General features: G+C 39.3%; 1 protein-coding gene and 1 long non-coding RNA gene across 3 annotated transcripts in view; both read left to right on the top strand.

The window, feature by feature from the left end:
• The window catches only part of gigyf1a (GRB10 interacting GYF protein 1a), a 34,643-nt gene extending 23,432 nt beyond the window's left edge, over positions 1-11,211 (top strand). Inside the window, exons 11-25 of one of the 2 annotated variants that reach the window (XM_053629354.1) lie at positions 1,011-1,184; positions 2,524-2,669; positions 2,930-3,089; positions 3,895-4,061; positions 4,998-5,098; positions 5,815-5,915; positions 6,019-6,092; positions 6,186-6,320; positions 7,169-7,348; positions 7,679-7,845; positions 7,954-8,117; positions 8,309-8,469; positions 8,907-8,954; positions 10,452-10,596; positions 11,050-11,211. In XM_053629354.1, the coding sequence (XP_053485329.1) occupies positions 1,011-1,184; positions 2,524-2,669; positions 2,930-3,089; positions 3,895-4,061; positions 4,998-5,098; positions 5,815-5,915; positions 6,019-6,092; positions 6,186-6,320; positions 7,169-7,348; positions 7,679-7,845; positions 7,954-8,117; positions 8,309-8,469; positions 8,907-8,954; positions 10,452-10,596; positions 11,050-11,117 (1,991 nt within the window). In that variant the 3' untranslated portion in view covers positions 11,118-11,211. Of the gene's footprint in view, positions 1-1,010; positions 1,185-2,523; positions 2,670-2,929; positions 3,090-3,894; positions 4,062-4,997; positions 5,099-5,814; positions 5,916-6,018; positions 6,093-6,185; positions 6,321-7,165; positions 7,349-7,678; positions 7,846-7,953; positions 8,118-8,308; positions 8,470-8,906; positions 8,955-10,451; positions 10,597-11,049 lie in introns of both variants that reach the window. The other variant, XM_053629353.1, reaches the window with a different exon arrangement.
• A 7-nt stretch (positions 11,212-11,218) lies between these two features.
• On the top strand, positions 11,219-16,166 carry LOC128610199 (uncharacterized). Its single transcript, XR_008386323.1, has 2 exons — positions 11,219-14,406; positions 14,518-16,166. It is a non-coding gene; the product is annotated as an uncharacterized LOC128610199 (long non-coding RNA).
• Positions 16,167-18,961: the final 2,795 nt, after the last annotated feature.

Raw genomic sequence — 18,961 nt, 5'->3', positions numbered from 1 at the left:
TTATGCATTGTTTTTATGGATGCACAAAAAAGCACTGATAATTAAACTACAGTCATAAATTAATAATGTAATCTCCCTTTCACTGTACCGTATGCTTTCTGTACCTCACTGCCTTGAAGCCTATTGTTTTACTTGTGTTCACTTTGATCATACTGTTTTAATTGGACATCACAGATCGTACTTGCGTTATACTGTTTATCACCGCGTCTACACTGCGAGTCAGGAGCCATGTGGCCTCATTACTAACACATCCCTCCCTCCTACAGAAGTTACACTGTAAGCACAAATACAACATATAATGACAATAAACTTGAATTAAACTAAACCATTTAAGCAACTCGCACCAGTTTCACGAAGCCCTTCCAGACCATGTAGCACTTTGGATGTAAACATAAGTTTGTGCTCGTGCATCACTGCCGTGTGTCCGTGCTACATGAGCTCTGCTTTGTTAAATTTGATCTTCACTGTGTTTAATATAAAATGCTCCCCTGCCTTTGAGGACTTAAAGGGTCACACGCTTTTTTCCGCTGTCACTCGATGATTACGCCTCCGTCTGTTGGTGGTTGAGGTCATGTTGAGCATAAAAGGTAATGACAAACAGTAAATTGAACAAAGTCATTTTCATTGACCCTGTGTATTCTGCTAAAGCTAGTGGCATTGTATTACGTGCATTTAACATCATGCTCGTGTTGCATTTGGGATATTACCCTTCTAAAATTCATAAACTTGTCGGTAGAGTACACAGTGCATAATGTAAGTGTACGGTACGTTATTTTGGACACGACTTTAGTATTTACTCTCCGAATCGTGTTTTTGGAGCAGAAGTAACGTAGTGAGTAAATATACCCCGTGTCATGCGCAGACGAACTGATCAGTAATGAGGTTCGTTGACGACGATTCTTCTAATCGATTATTATTGATCATATCAACTTCTTGTTGCAGCTCTAGCCCAATTATTGTTTAACAGTGATCATACTCACCGTTTCACCTTCTTCCCTCTCCATGGTTAGATGAGACCGACTCTGCAGCTGTGTGTGAGGTAGAGGTGAAATCTCTCCCTCCCTCCTCTCCTTCCTCCATGTCCCTCATTGCTCCTCAGGCCGAGCCCATGCCCACTGCTGCCCCCACTTGTCTGGAGGATCCTCAGCCCGTACCTGCCATGCCCAGCAAGATGCCAAGTGAAGGTACTCGGTGCATAGTTCCACACTTCTCCTTTTTATTACTTTTAAAATGTAATATTATGAATATACCAGTACTTTTCCCCCATTATAGATATGCCAATATCAGTGCTGTGAGTAGCAGATGAAGCCCAGTACTAATCCTGATATGAAATGTATTCATGTTAATAATTGCAAAACGTGTTGATGCTAGATTACTACTTTTTTTTTTTTTTAGTCCTCTGGCTCATGATAGGATAGGAAATGAAATCATATTGCATTATATTATACGACAGCACTGTTTATTTCTAGATTCTGATTGGCTGACAGACGTTTTGCGGTGTGCAGTTCATTTTCAGTAAATGTGTAGCTAAAGTAGTTCCAGTCAAGTTTTCACCGCATTACAGTTCCATATCACTTTGCCAAGTTAACTGAAATAACAAAAGTTAGCCTACTGTCCACCACAGCACACACATTTAACAACAAACACAATGACCGACAATTTCCATTTTCCAGAATAAAGTAAGGAATAATTGACGACAGGCTGTTTAATTATTAGAAAAATAATGTGGCTATGAGGTGAAGCGGCGGCTTGAGCCATTGATATGCAGTTACTGGAGAGACCGAGAGCAAGAAAAAAAAAAGAGAGAGAGAGAGCGTGAGGGAGCATGGTAAATAAGCCGGTAAACAAGTATAAAAATTTTTTTGTTTTATTTTCTGCAGTAATACAAAAAAACCCCGAAAAACCTTGTGAACAAGCAGGCTTATTGATATTTACTTGTTTATTTGTTCTATTGTTATATTATCAGCATTCAACGGGGGAAAAAAATTAATCTCCTCGCTCTCGCGCTCTCTCTTTCTCCCCCTCTCCAGTAACTGCAGATCAATGGCTCAAGCCTCTGTTACTAGCTCTCAAATGACATGTTGTAATTAGTAACGGAGGCTTGAGATGGGACGCGTAATAAGTTATTTCCTCACAGAAGCATTTGAAGGACAAAAACCTGACATATAAACATCTGAAAAATGTCTTGAGGTGTGGTAACTGTGGTATAAGTGGAATAATTGACCCCGCATTACAACCTTGGGGTTGCACATTATTTTCTGATTATTCCTTACTTATATTATGCATTATATTTGAAAAATACTGAATTGGATTTGCATCAAATCAATTTGACATTTTCCAGTGTTTCTGTTCATTATTAGTCTAACATTGATACTCGGTGTTCGAGCAGTGCATCCCAAATATTAGCTGAATCATTTTGGATACTTTTCTATGTATTTACTTGTATTATCTAGTAACTGTAAGTAACTATAGTAACTATATTTTTAATGCAAATGTGTTGTCTTCTGTCTGTATGTGCTATAGTGTTATCAGATCCTGTGTCTGAGCTGAGTCCTAGTGCCTCCTCCAGTCTGCCTTCATCCCCTCCTTCCTCTTCCTCTGCTGCTACCGACCTCCCACCAACGGGGGGCGACCCTGAGGATGATGAGGGCATGAAGCACCTGCAGCAGGTATTGGAAAATTTCTAATACACTGTGGTGCAATGTTCTAGCAAATGAAAATTTATACTCCCCTTGACTAGACATAACCTGCATGTGTATAAGCTGTGTTCTCTCGACCTTCCAGTTATCACTGCTTCACTTTGTAGATACTACCGTGTGTGTGTGTGTGTGTGTGTGTGTGTGTGTGTGTGTGTATGTAGAAAATTTGTTATTGTTTAATAAAAATAAAAAAAATCCCAAATGTTGCTGTGATTTGTGTGTTCACACAGGAGGCAGAGAAAATGGTTGCAGCTCTTCAGGACACATCTCTGGAGGAAGAGTGTTTCACCCAAACACTGCAGGAGAGCAGAAACACTGCAGCCGCCCTACCTCTCTCCCACGACTCTGCCATGAAATGGTTCTACAAAGATCCACAGGGAGAGATTCAGGGTAGGTACATGTGCATGTACATGCACATACCACGCAAGCAGAAATATAGATAATTAATGTCTTTCAGCCTCTAATCTAATACACTGCATTTGAAAAGAAGGGTGACACAGTTCCCTCTACCAAGTTAAGAACAGGAAACACATTTACTTAAAACTTGCTTATGAAACTCTAAGGGACGTTATTTAATGCTACCAATAAGCATTTAAAATACACAGCGCTATATATAACATGCCCAGAAACGTCATAGGCTGAAGTAGTCTTGAGAGAAAGTATTACCAAAGCTGTTGAAGTGGCGTTTTATGTCTTCATTACACTGTAAAAATAGAATAAAGAGTAATTCAGGTTACTTACTTATTATTCGTGTGCAGTCAGACCTACACTATTACAGTCATGACACATGACTCAAAATTCTTTCCTCGGAAGAAATAGTCCCACCTCGGAAAAGAGACATTTATACTGATTTAAAATTAAAATTTTCAGATGCCTTCGATTGGTTTTTGTAGAACACTTAATTCTTCAGTGTTTCAGAACGTTTATTGTCTTCCCTTAGATATCCATTATAAGAGTTTTGAGTAAACTGGTACCTTTTTCAGTACATGGGAATGTGTCCATTAATATGCACTACAAATGTGGTGCATAATTAAGTTAAGGGGGAAACACCTGAAGTAATCAGATCACTCAATGATCCCTTAAATAGTTTTCCACAGTTTCTGTCACATGACCCCTTTTAAAATGCCTCTAAACGCCCTTTGAAGTATCCTTTTATAATATTATTTGTGTTGTCGTCCTGTCTGGCTCACTGTAGGCCCCTTTAGCACAGTGGAAATGTGTGAGTGGTTCCAGGCAGGCTACTTCAGCATGTCTTTGCTGGTGAAGCGTGGTTGTGACGAGGGCTTCCAGCCTCTGGGAGATGTTATTAAGATGTGGGGGCGGGTGCCCTTTGCACCTGGCCCCTCCCCACCGCCTCTGCTGGTGAGTATACATATTCAGTCATGCACAGAAACACAAAAATCACACTCTTCCAGTTCTACCCAAGGGAAAGGGTACATATTAAGAGGCCACTGCATTTATCTTCTGTCCATTACTTGCATAAGGAATAAAACACCATGTGGTGTGGTGGTATACAGAGGTAGCTGTGGTGTTATTGTTGATTTAATTATTTTCCTGGAGTACTTTATTCCTCTTGCACCACAGGAATTTGCCAACAATTAACATTTTTAATTTCTTCATCAAAGACACATCATACTTTTTATGTCTTCAGTTACGTTTAATGTTGCACATCCACAGGATAACTTTCTTGAGTACAGTCAATACCTCAACAGCCCCTCTCTCTCTCTCTCTCTCTCTCTCTCTCTCTCTCTCTCTCAAACTTAATGAGACAATAAAAAAATTGCAGCTTCTCATGTTACTAGAAAATCGGAAAGCTCAGTCCTGAAAAGAGGAAAGTGGAGGGAAAGTGCAGACACTTGAGATTCTTTCCATAAATTAGCTTTAAGTGGATGTTAATTTGATTTCACATCTAAAGTTATATATTTTGTCTTTTGATAAATAACACATTTTTTCACCCTTTAATTCGTAGCCTTAAATTATGTGAAGCATCTGCCGTAGAAGTGCCTGTGAACTGGCTGAAACAATAACATATTGGAACAAGCGCATTTATATAAACCCGAGGTTTTTAATTCCAACGGACACTGTAATGGATTTTTTTGGGGGTTTTTTTTAGAAAATGAATCAATACCTTCAGATTTAAGATTTCAGCAGCACTGTGGTGTAAAGTTAGTATGATTCTTAAATGCAGTTTAACTTAATCTTCTGTTGGAATCATTCCTAATGATCTCTCTGTGTATAATCCATCTCCCCTTTATGGACTACAGATATTAATCCCTGTGTATATGTGTGTGCCATCAGTGTAATCTGGATCAGGACAGGCTGAAGAAGCAGCAAGAGATTGCTACGGCTGCTCTCTACCAGCAACTGCAACAGCATCAGTTTTTCCAACTTATTAACAGGTGTGTTGAGGCAGAAATGTCTCTTTGCTCTAGACCTATCTGTTTTGATCTTTGTTTGCATAGAGGTAAAGTTCCTGTCAGTCTAGTTGGATTTCTGTCTTGGAGCTCTTATAAGAGTCAGTTTGTCATCACACCTATCAACTTCTCTACACACAAAAAGGGAGCACAAAGAAAAGCCGTCTTTCAGGTTAAGTTAATGACAACAAGAACATGATTTTGAAACTTGGTGTATTTTTGAGCGGGGCAGGACATTTGGTTGGGAAGCAATATACAGATGGAATTTGAGTTTATTTCCTTGGAGATTAGATTAAGTGTTCCAAATCGAATATGGGGTCAGATCTGAGCTCTGGAGAACTGCTCGCAATATCATGTTACACATAACAGGATAGTGTTGGCTTATATCATCGCTTAAGCATACTTGATGTCAAAATTAGAAGGCATTTTGGAGTGGGCGGCGGTCTTACCATTTTAAATGGAGGATTACAGAAAACAAATGACCAGGGACAGCAAGGTTAAAATGGTCAGAGTTACTTAGTAGTATTTTAAATGATTTTAGTGTAATATTGGAAATGTGGGAAACTATTTTAGAAATCGCAGGTAAAGTTTGGTTTTTTGGGTCCTATTGGCCTGTTACTTCTAGACCACTCATGTTTGTTACTCATGTATGTATGTACTGTTAGAATGATTTTTAAAATTTCAACTTGTGGTATGTGTAGGTGCGGAGAGCAGGGTATGATGCCTTCGATGAACAGATCACTGTCAGTGCCAGATACAGGGTCCATGTGGGATATGCATACCTCAGCCTCACAGCCGACAGGTAAACGCACAGATTTTCGTATTGCAGGTTACTTCACTCATTTGCTTTTTGCACATATTGTCAGAGCAGCATTTTTTAAAAAGGTTATCTCCCTTTATTTTAGGTGGTGAGGCCAGTCTATGGGACTTAACAATGAATTCTTCTACTCAGGGTCCAACTCTTGAACAGCTTCAGAAGGTGAGAACAGTGCCCTCTGCAGACTGAACAGCATTAATAACATGAGTATTAACTTACAGTTCAATTTACACTGTGTATCTGTGTGTGGCTCAGCTCCAGGAGAGAAGAGAGGCTGAACTCAGGGCTAAGCGGGAAGAGGAAGAGAGAAAAAGAAGGGATGAAAAGAGGAGACAGCAGCAGGAAGAACAGAAGAGGAGAGAGGAGGAAGAGCTCTTCAGGCGCAAACAGGTGAGGAATGCCAACAGTCTCTAATGCGGTAACGTGGTCCAAGCCGTGTATAGACAAATCAATAGTCAGGGGACGATTATTTTATTTAATTTTAATTTAGATTTAAAATGGTCTTGATGGTTTTGATGATGTTTTGGGTTTTTTTTAACGTAGCTTTCTGCTCATTCCTAAATCATGCCACCTCTTGCATTACACACCCAAGGAGGTGTTATGGCTAGAGCAATTTTTTTACTCAGACAAATTATAATGTCAGCCAGTTAGGGTTTGGTCATGGGTACATGAGTATTTGCAAGTAATAGTGATTGAATGCTACCAATGAGCATTTAAAATACACAGCTATATATAATATATTCAGAAATGTCATAGGATGAAGCAGTCATGAGAGAAAGTATTACCAAAGCTGTTCACATGGAGTTTTGTCTGTCTTCCTAACACTGTAAAAATAGAATAAAAAGAAATTCATTTTACTTAGGATTTGTTTAAGGTTTTATTATTCGTTTGCAGTCAGACCTACGCTGTGTCTACAATCTGTCTTTCAAAAATTTCAGTGTGTATTGTTGGGTGAGAATAGACACTGGCAACACTTGAATAATGTCTTGTAAATACAAGGCTAAGACAACCCAGCTAACCGGTTCAGTGTTGGCTAAAGACATGCTGCTTGTTATTGTTGAGGACACATACAGGATACTACGTTGTTTTTTCAAGAACATCTTTCCCCACTTACTGGGATTTCGGGTACTTGCTCATTTTCCCTGCAATGTTACTGTGCTTGCAGTTGTGTTAGTTGTGTGAGTATTTTATTATTTCTCTTCATCTCTGTCTCTGCCTCTTTGTCTATACTGCAGCAGGAGCTGCTGATGAAGTTACTGCAGCAGGCTCCACGTCAGGGGGCTGCCAGCACAGGCTCAGGCTGGAGCACAGGCCCAGTGCCTGGACTGGGGAAGCAGGGCAAGTCCATCAACTCGCTGGAGATTCAACAGGACACTGAGAGACTCTACAAACAGCAGCAAAGAGCCCCACAGCAGAGAGTAAGCCAATTCATACACACACGTTATTAAGCTTTATTATTATTATATTAATAATTATTAAGCTTCGAATAAAACGAATAAAGTGCAACTATGCATTTTACATTGAAACTCTTGTGTCACAGGTGTGGCTGTGTTTATGTATACATGTTCACCTATGAATAAGACCTTTACCTGTAATAAAAGAAGTCTGTCTATGTTGGGTCATTGAGCTATAATGTTGCATCCTATATGTAGCAAAATAATGTGTCATTAAAAAATTATGTTGATGCTTTTATTTGGCATGCATGTATTTAAATGTAATTATTTTTTGTGTCATCTTTTCCTTTGCAGTGGGCTACAGAGAGTCTGTGGAGTTCTTCTGGCATGGATGGGAAAGCAGCTGGTGGCAGCAGTCCCTCAGGAGGCAGCATGGGGGTTTGGGACGAGGCCCTAAAGAACCAGAGCGCCCTCCGCAGTGGCATGGGCTTGAAGAACAGCCGCAGTAGCCCCTCACTCAGGTACTACACACTCACACATCCTCACCAACAGGTGATCCAGATTTATATTGAATATGCCGTTATTGGAGTATTCTGTGTAAAACCGTTCTCATAAATGTTTCTCTTTAGTGATCAGTACATGATGATGAATCGCCGCAAAAGGACTGAGGATGAGGACCGCTTACTGAAGCTGTTGCAGGGTATGAAGGCTCAGGATGGCTTTACCACATGGTGCGAGCAGATGCTACATGCCCTTAACACCTCTGCCAACAACTCCAACTCCTCCCTGGATGGTAAACACACCTCTTTTTTCAGTTATTTCACTATTTCTTATTTTACCTTCCTTTATGCTTTTTTGGCTATCTGTGTGTTCTGTGTTTTAGTGTGTTATTGTTTATGTGATTTCTGTGTGTGTCTCTCTCTCTCTCTCTCTCTCTCTCTCTCTCTCTCTCTCTCTCTCTCTCTCTCTCTCCCTCTCTCTCAGTGGCAACTATTGTGGCATATCTGAAGGAGGTGGAGTCACCGTACGAGGTACTGGACTTTATCCGCTCCTATCTAGGTGACACTGTGGAAGCCAAAGAGTTTGCCAAGCAGTTTCTGGAGCGCCGTGCCAAACAGAAAGCCAACCATCAGAGGCAGCAGCAGGTGTGTGAGGTTTTACATAAGATAAAGAGATGGTGCTCTAATCAGTTATGTATTATTTAGCAATATGTTCTTTATCCAGACTAAAATGTCAAGTCCAAGATTATTGGCACCATTCAAAAGAATCTAAAAATGATTGAAATTAATTACATAGACACAATGATTCAAACTTAAACAGCTATATAAACTACTTATAGACGAAAGACAAAATAAAGATTGAATCAAGTTTGTAAGGTGTTGGGTCCACCACATGCCTCGTAGCATAGATTTTTACTTGCTCGTGAACTGTATTGGAGAGATGAACACTTCTTCTAAAAGATATCCCCTCGCATATTTCAACTAACCACAAATCAATCTCATCAAAACTTTTTTCAAGGGTGCCAGTAATTTTAAAGTCTGTGTGTGTGATTATGTTTAACATTTTATCTCCTCCTTGCCAGCTCTCTAAGGAGGTGGGTGGACTGACCATGAACAGCTTTCCTCTGCAGGTAAAACACCTAAACCGCATTATGAACAAATAAAAAATTACTGGTTTAGAATTAATACTCTACAGAATTTAAATGTACAGTGTTTGTGGTTGAAGAATACAGGGGTGCTTGAAAGTTTGTGAACCCTTCAGAATTTTCTATACATCTGCATAAATGACATCAGATCAGATTTTCAGTTCAAAGGTTGTGGATTTCAGCTGGCTCCTTGCCTTGGAGAACTGCTTTTTCTTAGTGTGTTCAATACTTTTTTGTTGTGTCATTCCACTTTATTACACATAACTTTATTTATGGACTTTAACGTTGTGAATTCTTTATATTTGCCGATTTCTTGAGTTAATACTGATGCCTGGTAAAAATTTCATGTGAATAGCTTCATTGGAAATATATTTACTGAAAAATAAGTTGACGTGTCCAATACTTATTTCCCCCACTGTATTTCGAGAGGTCCATCTACAGCATCATCCAAAGGACAAATGCTTTGCTTATAGAGCAAATGTTACTAATCTCCATGTGTCCAGTAGGATTCTTTTGATAGCTCCTTCTCAGTTTTATGTTGCTTCACCAAAACACATCATGTCTTTGATGCAGTGGAAACACTGTCCCAGTTTTTGTTTAGGTTAAAAAGCACTGTTTGCATTGCTTACCAATACGTTATCGGAATTTATTAAGAATGTGTAATAATGGATATTTTGAGGCCTGTGACCAAAAATAATCCCTTATTTAAAATTTTTAGTATATCGCTCCCAAGCCCCTGTCACAAACTCTCTAAGTGGTGACCCTCCCCTTGCTGTCAGACTTAGTGCTTCATCCACTGCCATTTCCCAGTGGTTATGCTGTCAGTAAAAGAGCTGACAGATGCAGAAAAGGTTCTGATGATGCTCAGGAAAAAAAGTGCAGTATGACCATTTTTTGGGTTCTGACAATAGTTCTGGAAGAGAAATTGCCAACAAGAGTAATATTTTTGTTTGTAAGCTGTATAAAAAAATAGAGCTCATGTATCATTTTACTACTTCTAATTTAAGCGCCAATATGCAGTCTCCTCATGTTTTCTCAAGTGCTAAAGGACCCTGCCAACACTTCAGCACAACTACATAAACCACCAGCTGTATGAAGCAATCACAAAAATACAGACTGGATTCACGTGTGTGTGTGTGTGTGTATATATATGTATATATGTGTTTATTTTTATATATATATATATATATATATATATATATATATATATATATAATATATTATATCCACACTGGAAAGCTCACACACACCAAGTCAGGGTAGAGGAGGCTCACTGTCCTCTGGTGCAGTTAGGCATATTATAGTATATTGCAGTCATGTAGCCTTCTCATCTTTTCATCTTAAAAAATTATCGTCTTTAAATTTAACCGTTCCATTTTAAAGAATTTTCTAATCTAATTTTTGTGCACAGGTGACTGCTGTACTGTTTTGTACTTTTGATCATGTGATCTCTATATCTCTTCATTCTCCTTGTCTGTCCAGGATTCTATGAGAGGTATGAACCCTGCTGCTTTGCAGTCCATGTTCCAGGCAGTGCATTCTGGGAAGGGAGGGATGGGCTATGACCAGGCAGGGAAACTGAAGAAGAAACAGCCCATGATGCTGCACTCTGATCCTAGCATTTTAGGTACACCTGCTTGTCTCTCTATCTTTTTACAGTCTTACTTAAAGCAGTTTCTGTGTTGTACACTGTGTTGCCAGTCGATAATAGATACAATAATGGGTGCTCTTTGTAGGACTAAGATTACTGACTGTAGCCCATCTGTTATGCTATGCACAATATGTATGCACCCTCTACATGGTGGTCCCTATTTAGTGATTGAAGGGGTATTTCTGCCCCACAATGTTTATGGTATAAACCCATGGACTGGATGTTAATTTACTATTTCTTAAATACTATAGTTCTCGGTAGGGTTGTTATGGTTTCACGCTATGATGATCTAATCGAAATATCGTAAGGTTTCAAGGTGTCTCTATATTCATTGAAAACAATAACCCTAGTCCTTTCCTAACCCTAGTGGTTTCATTGTGTGTGTGTGTGTGTGTGTGTGTGTGTGTGTGTGTGTGTGTGTGTGTGTAGGTTACTCATTCCATGGTGCAGCGGATCGGATGAGCCTGAGTGAGATGGAGATGGTGGAGGATTACTGAGTCCACAGCAATAGCTACCTGAGGCCTTTTTCCGCGGGTCCAACTAATCAGACTCCGCAAGTCCAATGTGCACTGCTGGGGTTTGGGGGGTGGGGGGCGGGTTGAAGAGCCAGGATAAACAGAGAGTGGGGGGTGTGTGGAGAGGAAACTGCAGCTAAAGTATAAATTGGGTGTAAATAGAGTAGTGTTACTCCTTAACACCCGTTACAGCTCCAGGCTTCCTCTGTAGTGGTGTGGTGGGGGGGGGAAAGGGGTGATATTTGGGGGTGATTAAACTTCTGGCACTTACACAATAAGCACCTTATTCAAACTAATGCACTTTATGAAGGTGGTATATAGATAGGTTTTTTTTTTTTGGTGGTTTTTTTTTTGTCTTTTTTTTTTTGTCTTTTTTTTTTAAAGAAGGTTTTACATGTTATAGGTATGTGGTATGGATTCAGAAATATTCCCACATAATATATAAAAATGTGTGTTTGTGTGTATGACTAAAACTGGACATGGAGGTAGTTGAGATAATGGGGGACCGTCCTGTTTGTTTAAACCGTATCAGAAAAAGACAAAATTCTCTTTGAAGACAAACACTGTTTTTTTTTGTTGTTTTTTTTCTTTTTCTTTATTAAAAAAAAGTTTCTATAAAAAGCTATATAAAATAATAAGATTTTTGCTCATAAAACTTGAAGATTTGCACTTGTATAAAAAAAAAGAGAGAGAAAATGACAAAAAATAGGTTAGGATATATGTTATGGAGAATAATATTTTTGTGTGTGACTGAGTGAGTGGGTGTGTTCGTTTAAAGCATACCGGTCTGCACAGATTTATTTTTGTTTTTTTTTACATTGCTTACCAAGATGTATAAAATGACGAGGCCATTTTGTGATTTTTCAAGCAACTTAGAATTTTGTACTTCATGAGTGAAAAGTGTGTGAGAATGTATGTTTGTGTCGTATATTTGCAGCATGTTTGTGTATTTGACTGAGGGGGACAGAGGGCAATGGCACAACCCATCCTTTTTTCTTTTTTTTTCCTTTTTTTTTTTTTTTGGTCATTTCCTCATCCCCAGATGGATATGAAAGCTGTAGATGCAACCAGAAAAAAAGCTTTAGCTTCTTTTATACTTAGCAGTGCTCTGCATGCAAGTGTTTTTTCCTTTTTTCCTCTTCTGTCCACCACCCGTATCAGTGCCTCTAGTAGGCTTATGGGCCAAGTCCTGAGGTTTTGTGTATGCGTGCATTTGATTGTATGTTTGTCTGTTTGTGTGTGTGTGTGCGAGAGAGAGTTTCTGTCCACACATGTGCCTAAGAACTTAAAGGGCGAGTGGTTGGAGTTCATTGCTGCCATTGAGACATTATTTTTAGGGAGTGTGTCTCAGTAAAGAGACTCCCGTGCTTATAAACCAAGAGCTTTGTGCATTGTGCACACCATTCTCTGTAGTTCTTCTAGTGTAGCTTGGGGATAGTCCATTGACAGGATTGTCCACATTTTTTTGGGGATGTGGCTCACATTGCCTTGTTGTCCACTCTCTTACTCCAGAGCAAGTGACTGACTGGCTTAAATAGATCCCATCAAACTGTGCAAGTGCACAAAAATGTGCACAAAAATGTTCATCTAATGTTACATGTTTGTTGTTGACTCTTTGTTATGGCATATATGTATCTCTAATATACACATATACACACAAGTTAAAAGTATTTGGACTACAAATGAGCACTTGGGGCTGCTACTTTTTTATTATTTTTTTGAAATGATTTTCCTGTAGTTTTTAGTTTCATTGCCACCATGTGAAGTGTGTTGTCTTTTTACAAAAAAAATATTGAATGTATTCCAAAAAAGGTATAAAAAAAAAAAAAAAAAAATCCAACAAAAAAAAAAAAAGCAGTGAAGCCGGAATTTTTTTTTTAAATTCAACGCAAACATGGAAACGTAGTCGGACGTTGGAATGGAGCGTTTTTTCAAACGCCTGTTCAGCAAGCAGATGGAGAATCAAGACGACTACCGCCAGAAGACACTGCCTCTACAATCCTGTTCATATAGACATTATGACTATGTTGATAAGAGAGAAAAAAAAAAATCTATTCCATACTGGAGTTTTGGTTGTTTACAGAAAAACACTTGGACTTTTGTGGATGTTTCCCTTTTTTGGAGGGTGGGTCACTTGATTCAGAAACATTTGGGGAGGAGCTGCTGTAGTAATCACATGACGGCATGCCCCACCCCCTTGTTGTGAAATGGGTGTGGCATACAGAAAGTCTCCATACTTGTGACTTTGGGGATTGGGTGCTGAGAAGCAGTTATTACAAAGCTGACTGTATTTTGTTTACTGAATTTGTTTGTTTTTGTTTACTTTTTGCCTATTTTTTTTTTTTTCCTTCACAGTGGATTTAAATACTTTTTCAGAGAAAAAGTTTGTGTTTCGGGGGGGAGACAGGACAAAAACAGCACAGGCCATTTCTTTTTGGTACCTTGAAGTGCATGAATGCGATTGTTGATGCTTTAAGAGTTTTCTTCCCCAGAGTATCTAGAACTGGCCTCTAGATTTTGATTTTGTTTCATGAAAATACATAGATGGACATGTCTGTGACATGCTGGAAAGTACAGAAGAACATGAGGGACATTCATGACCTCAGCTCTGTCCACATTGCCTGGGGACTGTAATTAGTCTTTCTCTTTCCTTGTGGACGAAGGGAGTATCGCAGCAGTTGACGTCATCCTTCTGAAGATAATGAGCGAACGATCACTGCCTCGATGCTCTCACTATGCACTTTTCACACACTCAAAACTGTGAGGAACCTATGGGGACATGTGGAGGAAGACAGAGGGTGCTGTTGAGGCATGGCTGGCCGGACACTTCAAATCCAGCTAAAGCCCCTCCAGTGAGAACCGAAACAGGCATGTTATTCCCTCCTTCTGAACATGTAAATAAGTGATGCTGTTTTTTTTTTTTTTTTTTTTTTTTTGTCCTGTTAACTCAGCAATTCTTAGAACTGAACATAATCTTGATCACACACCAATGAAGTAGGCTAATAAGACATCAGACATTTTGAATGTTGAGGAATACCTTCTACTCCATGTTCGGCCTTTCGGAGATTTCCTGTGGAAGCACTCGAGATGCAGGAAAGAACATTTATGAACTGCTTGTTTCTGGCTGACGAACAGAGACTATTTCAGCGGATTGTGCAGATTGTCTAAGGAGTAGACGAGTATTTGAAGAGATGAACAAAGCTTCTGTACAGCTGTGGATTAATTTCAGCGTGGAGTTGCCTGTGACTGCAGCAGCAGAACTGTCTGTCTGGTAATTGCACTCATTAAAATGTACATCTATATCATGTAAAAAAAAAAAAAAAAGGCATTGTTTCATTTCTTTCATGTTATACACTTGTCTCTGTCTCTTGGTTTTTTGCAGACCAGTATCCCAGAGCTTCTGACAAGGACAGTGGCTGGATTTTCTCTCTCATTCCTCCTAAGCTCTTCTTTTATTCTTCTCTCTCTCTCTCTGTGTTTCTCTCTCTGTCTCTCTCACTCTCTCTCTGTCTCTCTCTCCGCCTCTGTCTCTGAGGAAGACTACAGATGCTACCTGCACTTAGATGTCACCTCCTTTCCTGCATGATGTGAAGTGACTGAACTGATAGGAGTGTGATGTACCTCCATGGCTTGCTGGCTCCCTCAGTAGGTGATCATCTTCATCGGAGAGCAGGATACTGGAATTCCTGAACTATGACAGTCAATACCTGTACAAACTGTTAAAACCCTTAATTACATACATGGCTAACACACACAAACATGTTGAGGTCCGCTAAGCACACATGCAAGCATGGTCATCATCCAGTATCAAACGCAAACTTCACTTCCTTCAGCTGCTGTCTTGATTAAATCATATTCACACACAGACTTCATACGCACGGCTCCTGGCTGTTGTGTAAACTGTATATGCGATTACTGCTTTTCTCTGTCGTGTGTGATTTGTTTTGGGGTTTGTTTGTTTTTTTTGCCCCCTTTAGGACATGCCTTAACTGTACAGACAAGCCTGTACTTTGGGGGAAAAATGCTTAACATGTTTAGTAAATTTGATTTTACTCCCATGTTTATTCCTGAGCTTTGGTTGAGGATTAAGTGTGGAGTGTATGTGACCTACAAATCCCATCAGTCCTAAATTTAACATTAAAAGACGTATTGTCAGTTTAGATAGAATCTGGCTAATTCTAACTAAATAGTTTGAGACTTATTTATGTTGCAGAACATGCAGCATGATGAAAAATGAGGCATTGTTTTAAAGAAGATGTAGTTTGGACTGATTAGTAGATTATGTAGTGGAATTAACTGAATTTACTGTCTAACTTTGCTGGCCGGTTTTGGTCATTTTTTGACAAGGATTTGAGCCGCATGCAGCTTTAACACCGTGTCAGTGCTGTTAAACAGATATGTGCAGTGATGACTTATCTAACAGAATGGTTCTGCTTTGTAATGTCTGTGAAAATGATTGGAGTTCTTTATGTGCATGATGCCCTTTTATTATGGGTGGTGATTAATTAAACTAGTTAGTTTAATGAGATTATGATGGGAGTGATCAGGATGATGGGTTACCATGCGTGAATGGCTCTGTTCAGTAAAGATCACATATCTTCAATAACAAAGGTTGCAGGTACATGTACCCATGCCAGCTGTGGGCTTGATCATAATTTGACAAAAAAACAAACAAACAAACAAAAAAAAACCTATCCTCCAAACCAAACACTTGAGTAATGATTGCAGGAACATCTGGAATTTCTCAGATATTTCTCAACTCCCACAGTCTTAGTACGAAGGGAGATCAGTATTGAGTTGGAATTTCATTGTCTTCAACATTTGCATGTAACTTGTAGTGGAGGTGATGCAATGAGTCATTTGCTAATTCCCATTCTACTTGTTAAGTTTGTCCTGTAGCTAAACTTTTAAAATATAAAAGGTGAAATCTTACTGAAAATAGACGATAACGTACAGATTAATAAGAGTGTAAATAGTTTGGGTTTTTGTTTGGAAAATATGAGTACTTAATAAATGATTATCATTAAGGAAGATGTTCCGAGTTTTGTTCTGTTTTCTCAAATTTAGAAAATAAATTGTGATATTTGCTCAGAAATCCGGTTGAAAAAAAATCTGTATTGACTACAGACGAACATTCATTATTTACAAATGCAAGCAGTTAAAAAAAGATCATCATAATTGTCTGTCATCAATCAGATAATGAAACTGTATAGCATCCTGTATGATCACTCAACCTCAATTCATCTATTTCATCACTTGCTGATCTGTAAAGCTACACTTTAAAAAATACATTTTTGTAAATCTGTAAATGGTATTTAAATGGTTCAACTGACACACAAATACTTGTGCACTTTTACAAAAGTTAGAAAATGGACTAGAAGAAATTATTTCCTTAAAGCTAGTGTTGTCTTTGCCATTTTTGGAACAAGAGCAAGGCTGGTATGCATGTCTATCAGCTGATACACAGGCTATAAATACCAAATACCACAAATTGGATAGACAATTTACAACCCACTGTAAGTTCTAGGACACATTTGGCACACCATGTACAAAAGGGGAGACATGTTTGCTTTGCACCTTGAGGATTGAGGGGTCAATTCCCGCCTCTGCCCTGTGTGCATGGAGTTTGCATGTTCTCGCCGTGCTTCGGGGGCTCCCTCTGGGTGCTCCGCTTTCCTCCCCTAGTCCAAAGACATGCGTCGTAGGCTGATTGGCATCTCCAAATTGTCCGTAGTGCGTGAGTGAGTGAGTGTGTGTGTGTGTATTTGTGCGTATGGGATGGTGCCCTGCGATGGGTTGGCACCCCATCCTGGGTGTCCCCTGCATTGTGCCCCGAGTCCCCTGGGATAAGCTGCAGGCTCCCCTGAGACCCAGTGTATGATAAGCTTTATAGAAGATGGATGGATGGTACGTCAGCAAACCCGCCTGAATGTGCAAGAAATATCCAGGAACTGGATGTTAATAGAAACACTGCTGAAAACCGAGACAATGCTTACAGACATACTGATCCATTAAACAAGCAAAGCCTCACAATGGCCTGACAAAAAGAAACACATGAAAATTTGATTAAAATATTTGTTGAATATGCTAAGCTGTTTTGGAGAAGAATGTGATGTCCTGAATATATAAGCTGGAATTCACTGAGCACTAAACTTATCAGCAGAACAATGATTCCAAACATACAATGAAGTCAAATAGTAAAAGGGACCTACTATGTCCTTGAGTGACTCACCACTGAAAACGTACCATATGATTCACAGAAAATTCCAACACAAAAGCCAGATAATCTGTTATCTAGAAGATTCATGTGGAATGAACCAGGACTCCAGAGAGGTCTAGAAGCTTTCGACACTTTGAGTCCTTGGAATGATAAAGTTTTATCTGACAATCATGCAGATACAGGTCAAGAGCTTCAGTTAATGTTCACCTCATACATCAGAATGAAGAAAAAGTGGCATGTATATTGGTTCCAGATGGGCTGGTTTGAGTATTTCAGAAACTGATGACCGAAACTGGACATTTGAAGACTGGAAAAGCTCTGCACAAACAGGGCAGTGGTGAAATTCAGACCCCCAACCCCATAGGTGTGAGGCAAAAAAGCTAACCACTAAGCCACCATAAGGGGTTACCTGGTTGTACATCCCTTGCTTGCAATAACTGCAACTACAGGTGAATTTCTGTAGCATTCTGAATTCATTCTGCTGCTACCATCATGAATTACATCATTTACATCATCAATAAAGATTAGTGAGCGTGTTCCACAAGCAGCCATGCAAGCCAAGTCATGCCACTACCACCACCATTCTTAACAGATGACTCATCTTTTTTTTCTTTTGCGATTTCCAATCTAGCCTTCCGATTCTTACTGCTGGTGAGTGCTTTGCATCTTGTGGTATGGCCTCTATATTTCTGCTCTCAGTGTCTTCTTCCAATGGTGGATTGTAATACCTTCACACCTGCCTTGAGGAGGTTGTTGGTGATGTCATTGTTTTGGGGTTTTTCATCACAGCTCTCACAAAGTTTCTGTCATCAACTGCTGTTGGTTTCCTTGGCCAAACTGTTCGATGTCTGGTTGTTAGTACACCAGTGGTTTCTTTCTTTTTCAGGACAAACTGTTATATTGACTATGCTCTGATCAATTTTGTCTTTTTTCCCCAGCTTCAGAATGGCTTGCTTTTCTCCCATAGACAGCTCTGGTCTTCATGTTGGTTTATCCTTTTTTAACAACAAATGCAATCTTCACATGTGAATCACAGGGCTCAAACCAAGTGAAGACATTCAGAGCTATAAATTGTTCAATTAACCCCTTAATTTTTTAGGGGGGTACCTAGGTAAGTATAATGTGCAGGCCGAACATTTCAGGTTTGAGTCTTCTCTTATTTTTTTTTTCATGGGGTGAGAAAATGCAATTTAAAAAATTCCCCTCATTTTCAGGTTCTCTGGTGGGGGCCCAGATACGAAACTAAAATTCACAGAAATATGTCATCTATAGTAGCATTCTGCTGCTGCAAAAAAAATAAATAAATAAAATTGAGTTTGAGATTGGATGTAAACTCTGCAGGACAGTGGACCTCAAGAGTCAGATTTGAAGAACGCGCCTGATCCATCATGTTGGTATGCGTGAATAGATTTTATTCACATATGGAAGTACAGTGTTCAGTAATGAACAGTGTCATAAACAGAGCTGTGGTGTTGTTTCTCCTGTGATAAAAGCAGTAAGCGACTACAGCTCAGAAGTCATTTAGTGCTTTGATCACAGGAGAAACATCACAGCTTTGTTGTGTGGCATGACACAAAGATGGCCGTTGTAGATAAACCAAGTAAAT

The sequence above is a fragment of the Ictalurus furcatus genome, chromosome 7, assembly GCF_023375685.1.
Source record: "Ictalurus furcatus strain D&B chromosome 7, Billie_1.0, whole genome shotgun sequence".
Lineage (NCBI taxonomy): Eukaryota > Metazoa > Chordata > Actinopteri > Siluriformes > Ictaluridae > Ictalurus > Ictalurus furcatus.
The sequence above is the reverse complement of the archived record's forward strand: the minus strand, read 5'-3'. Positions and strand labels throughout refer to the sequence as shown.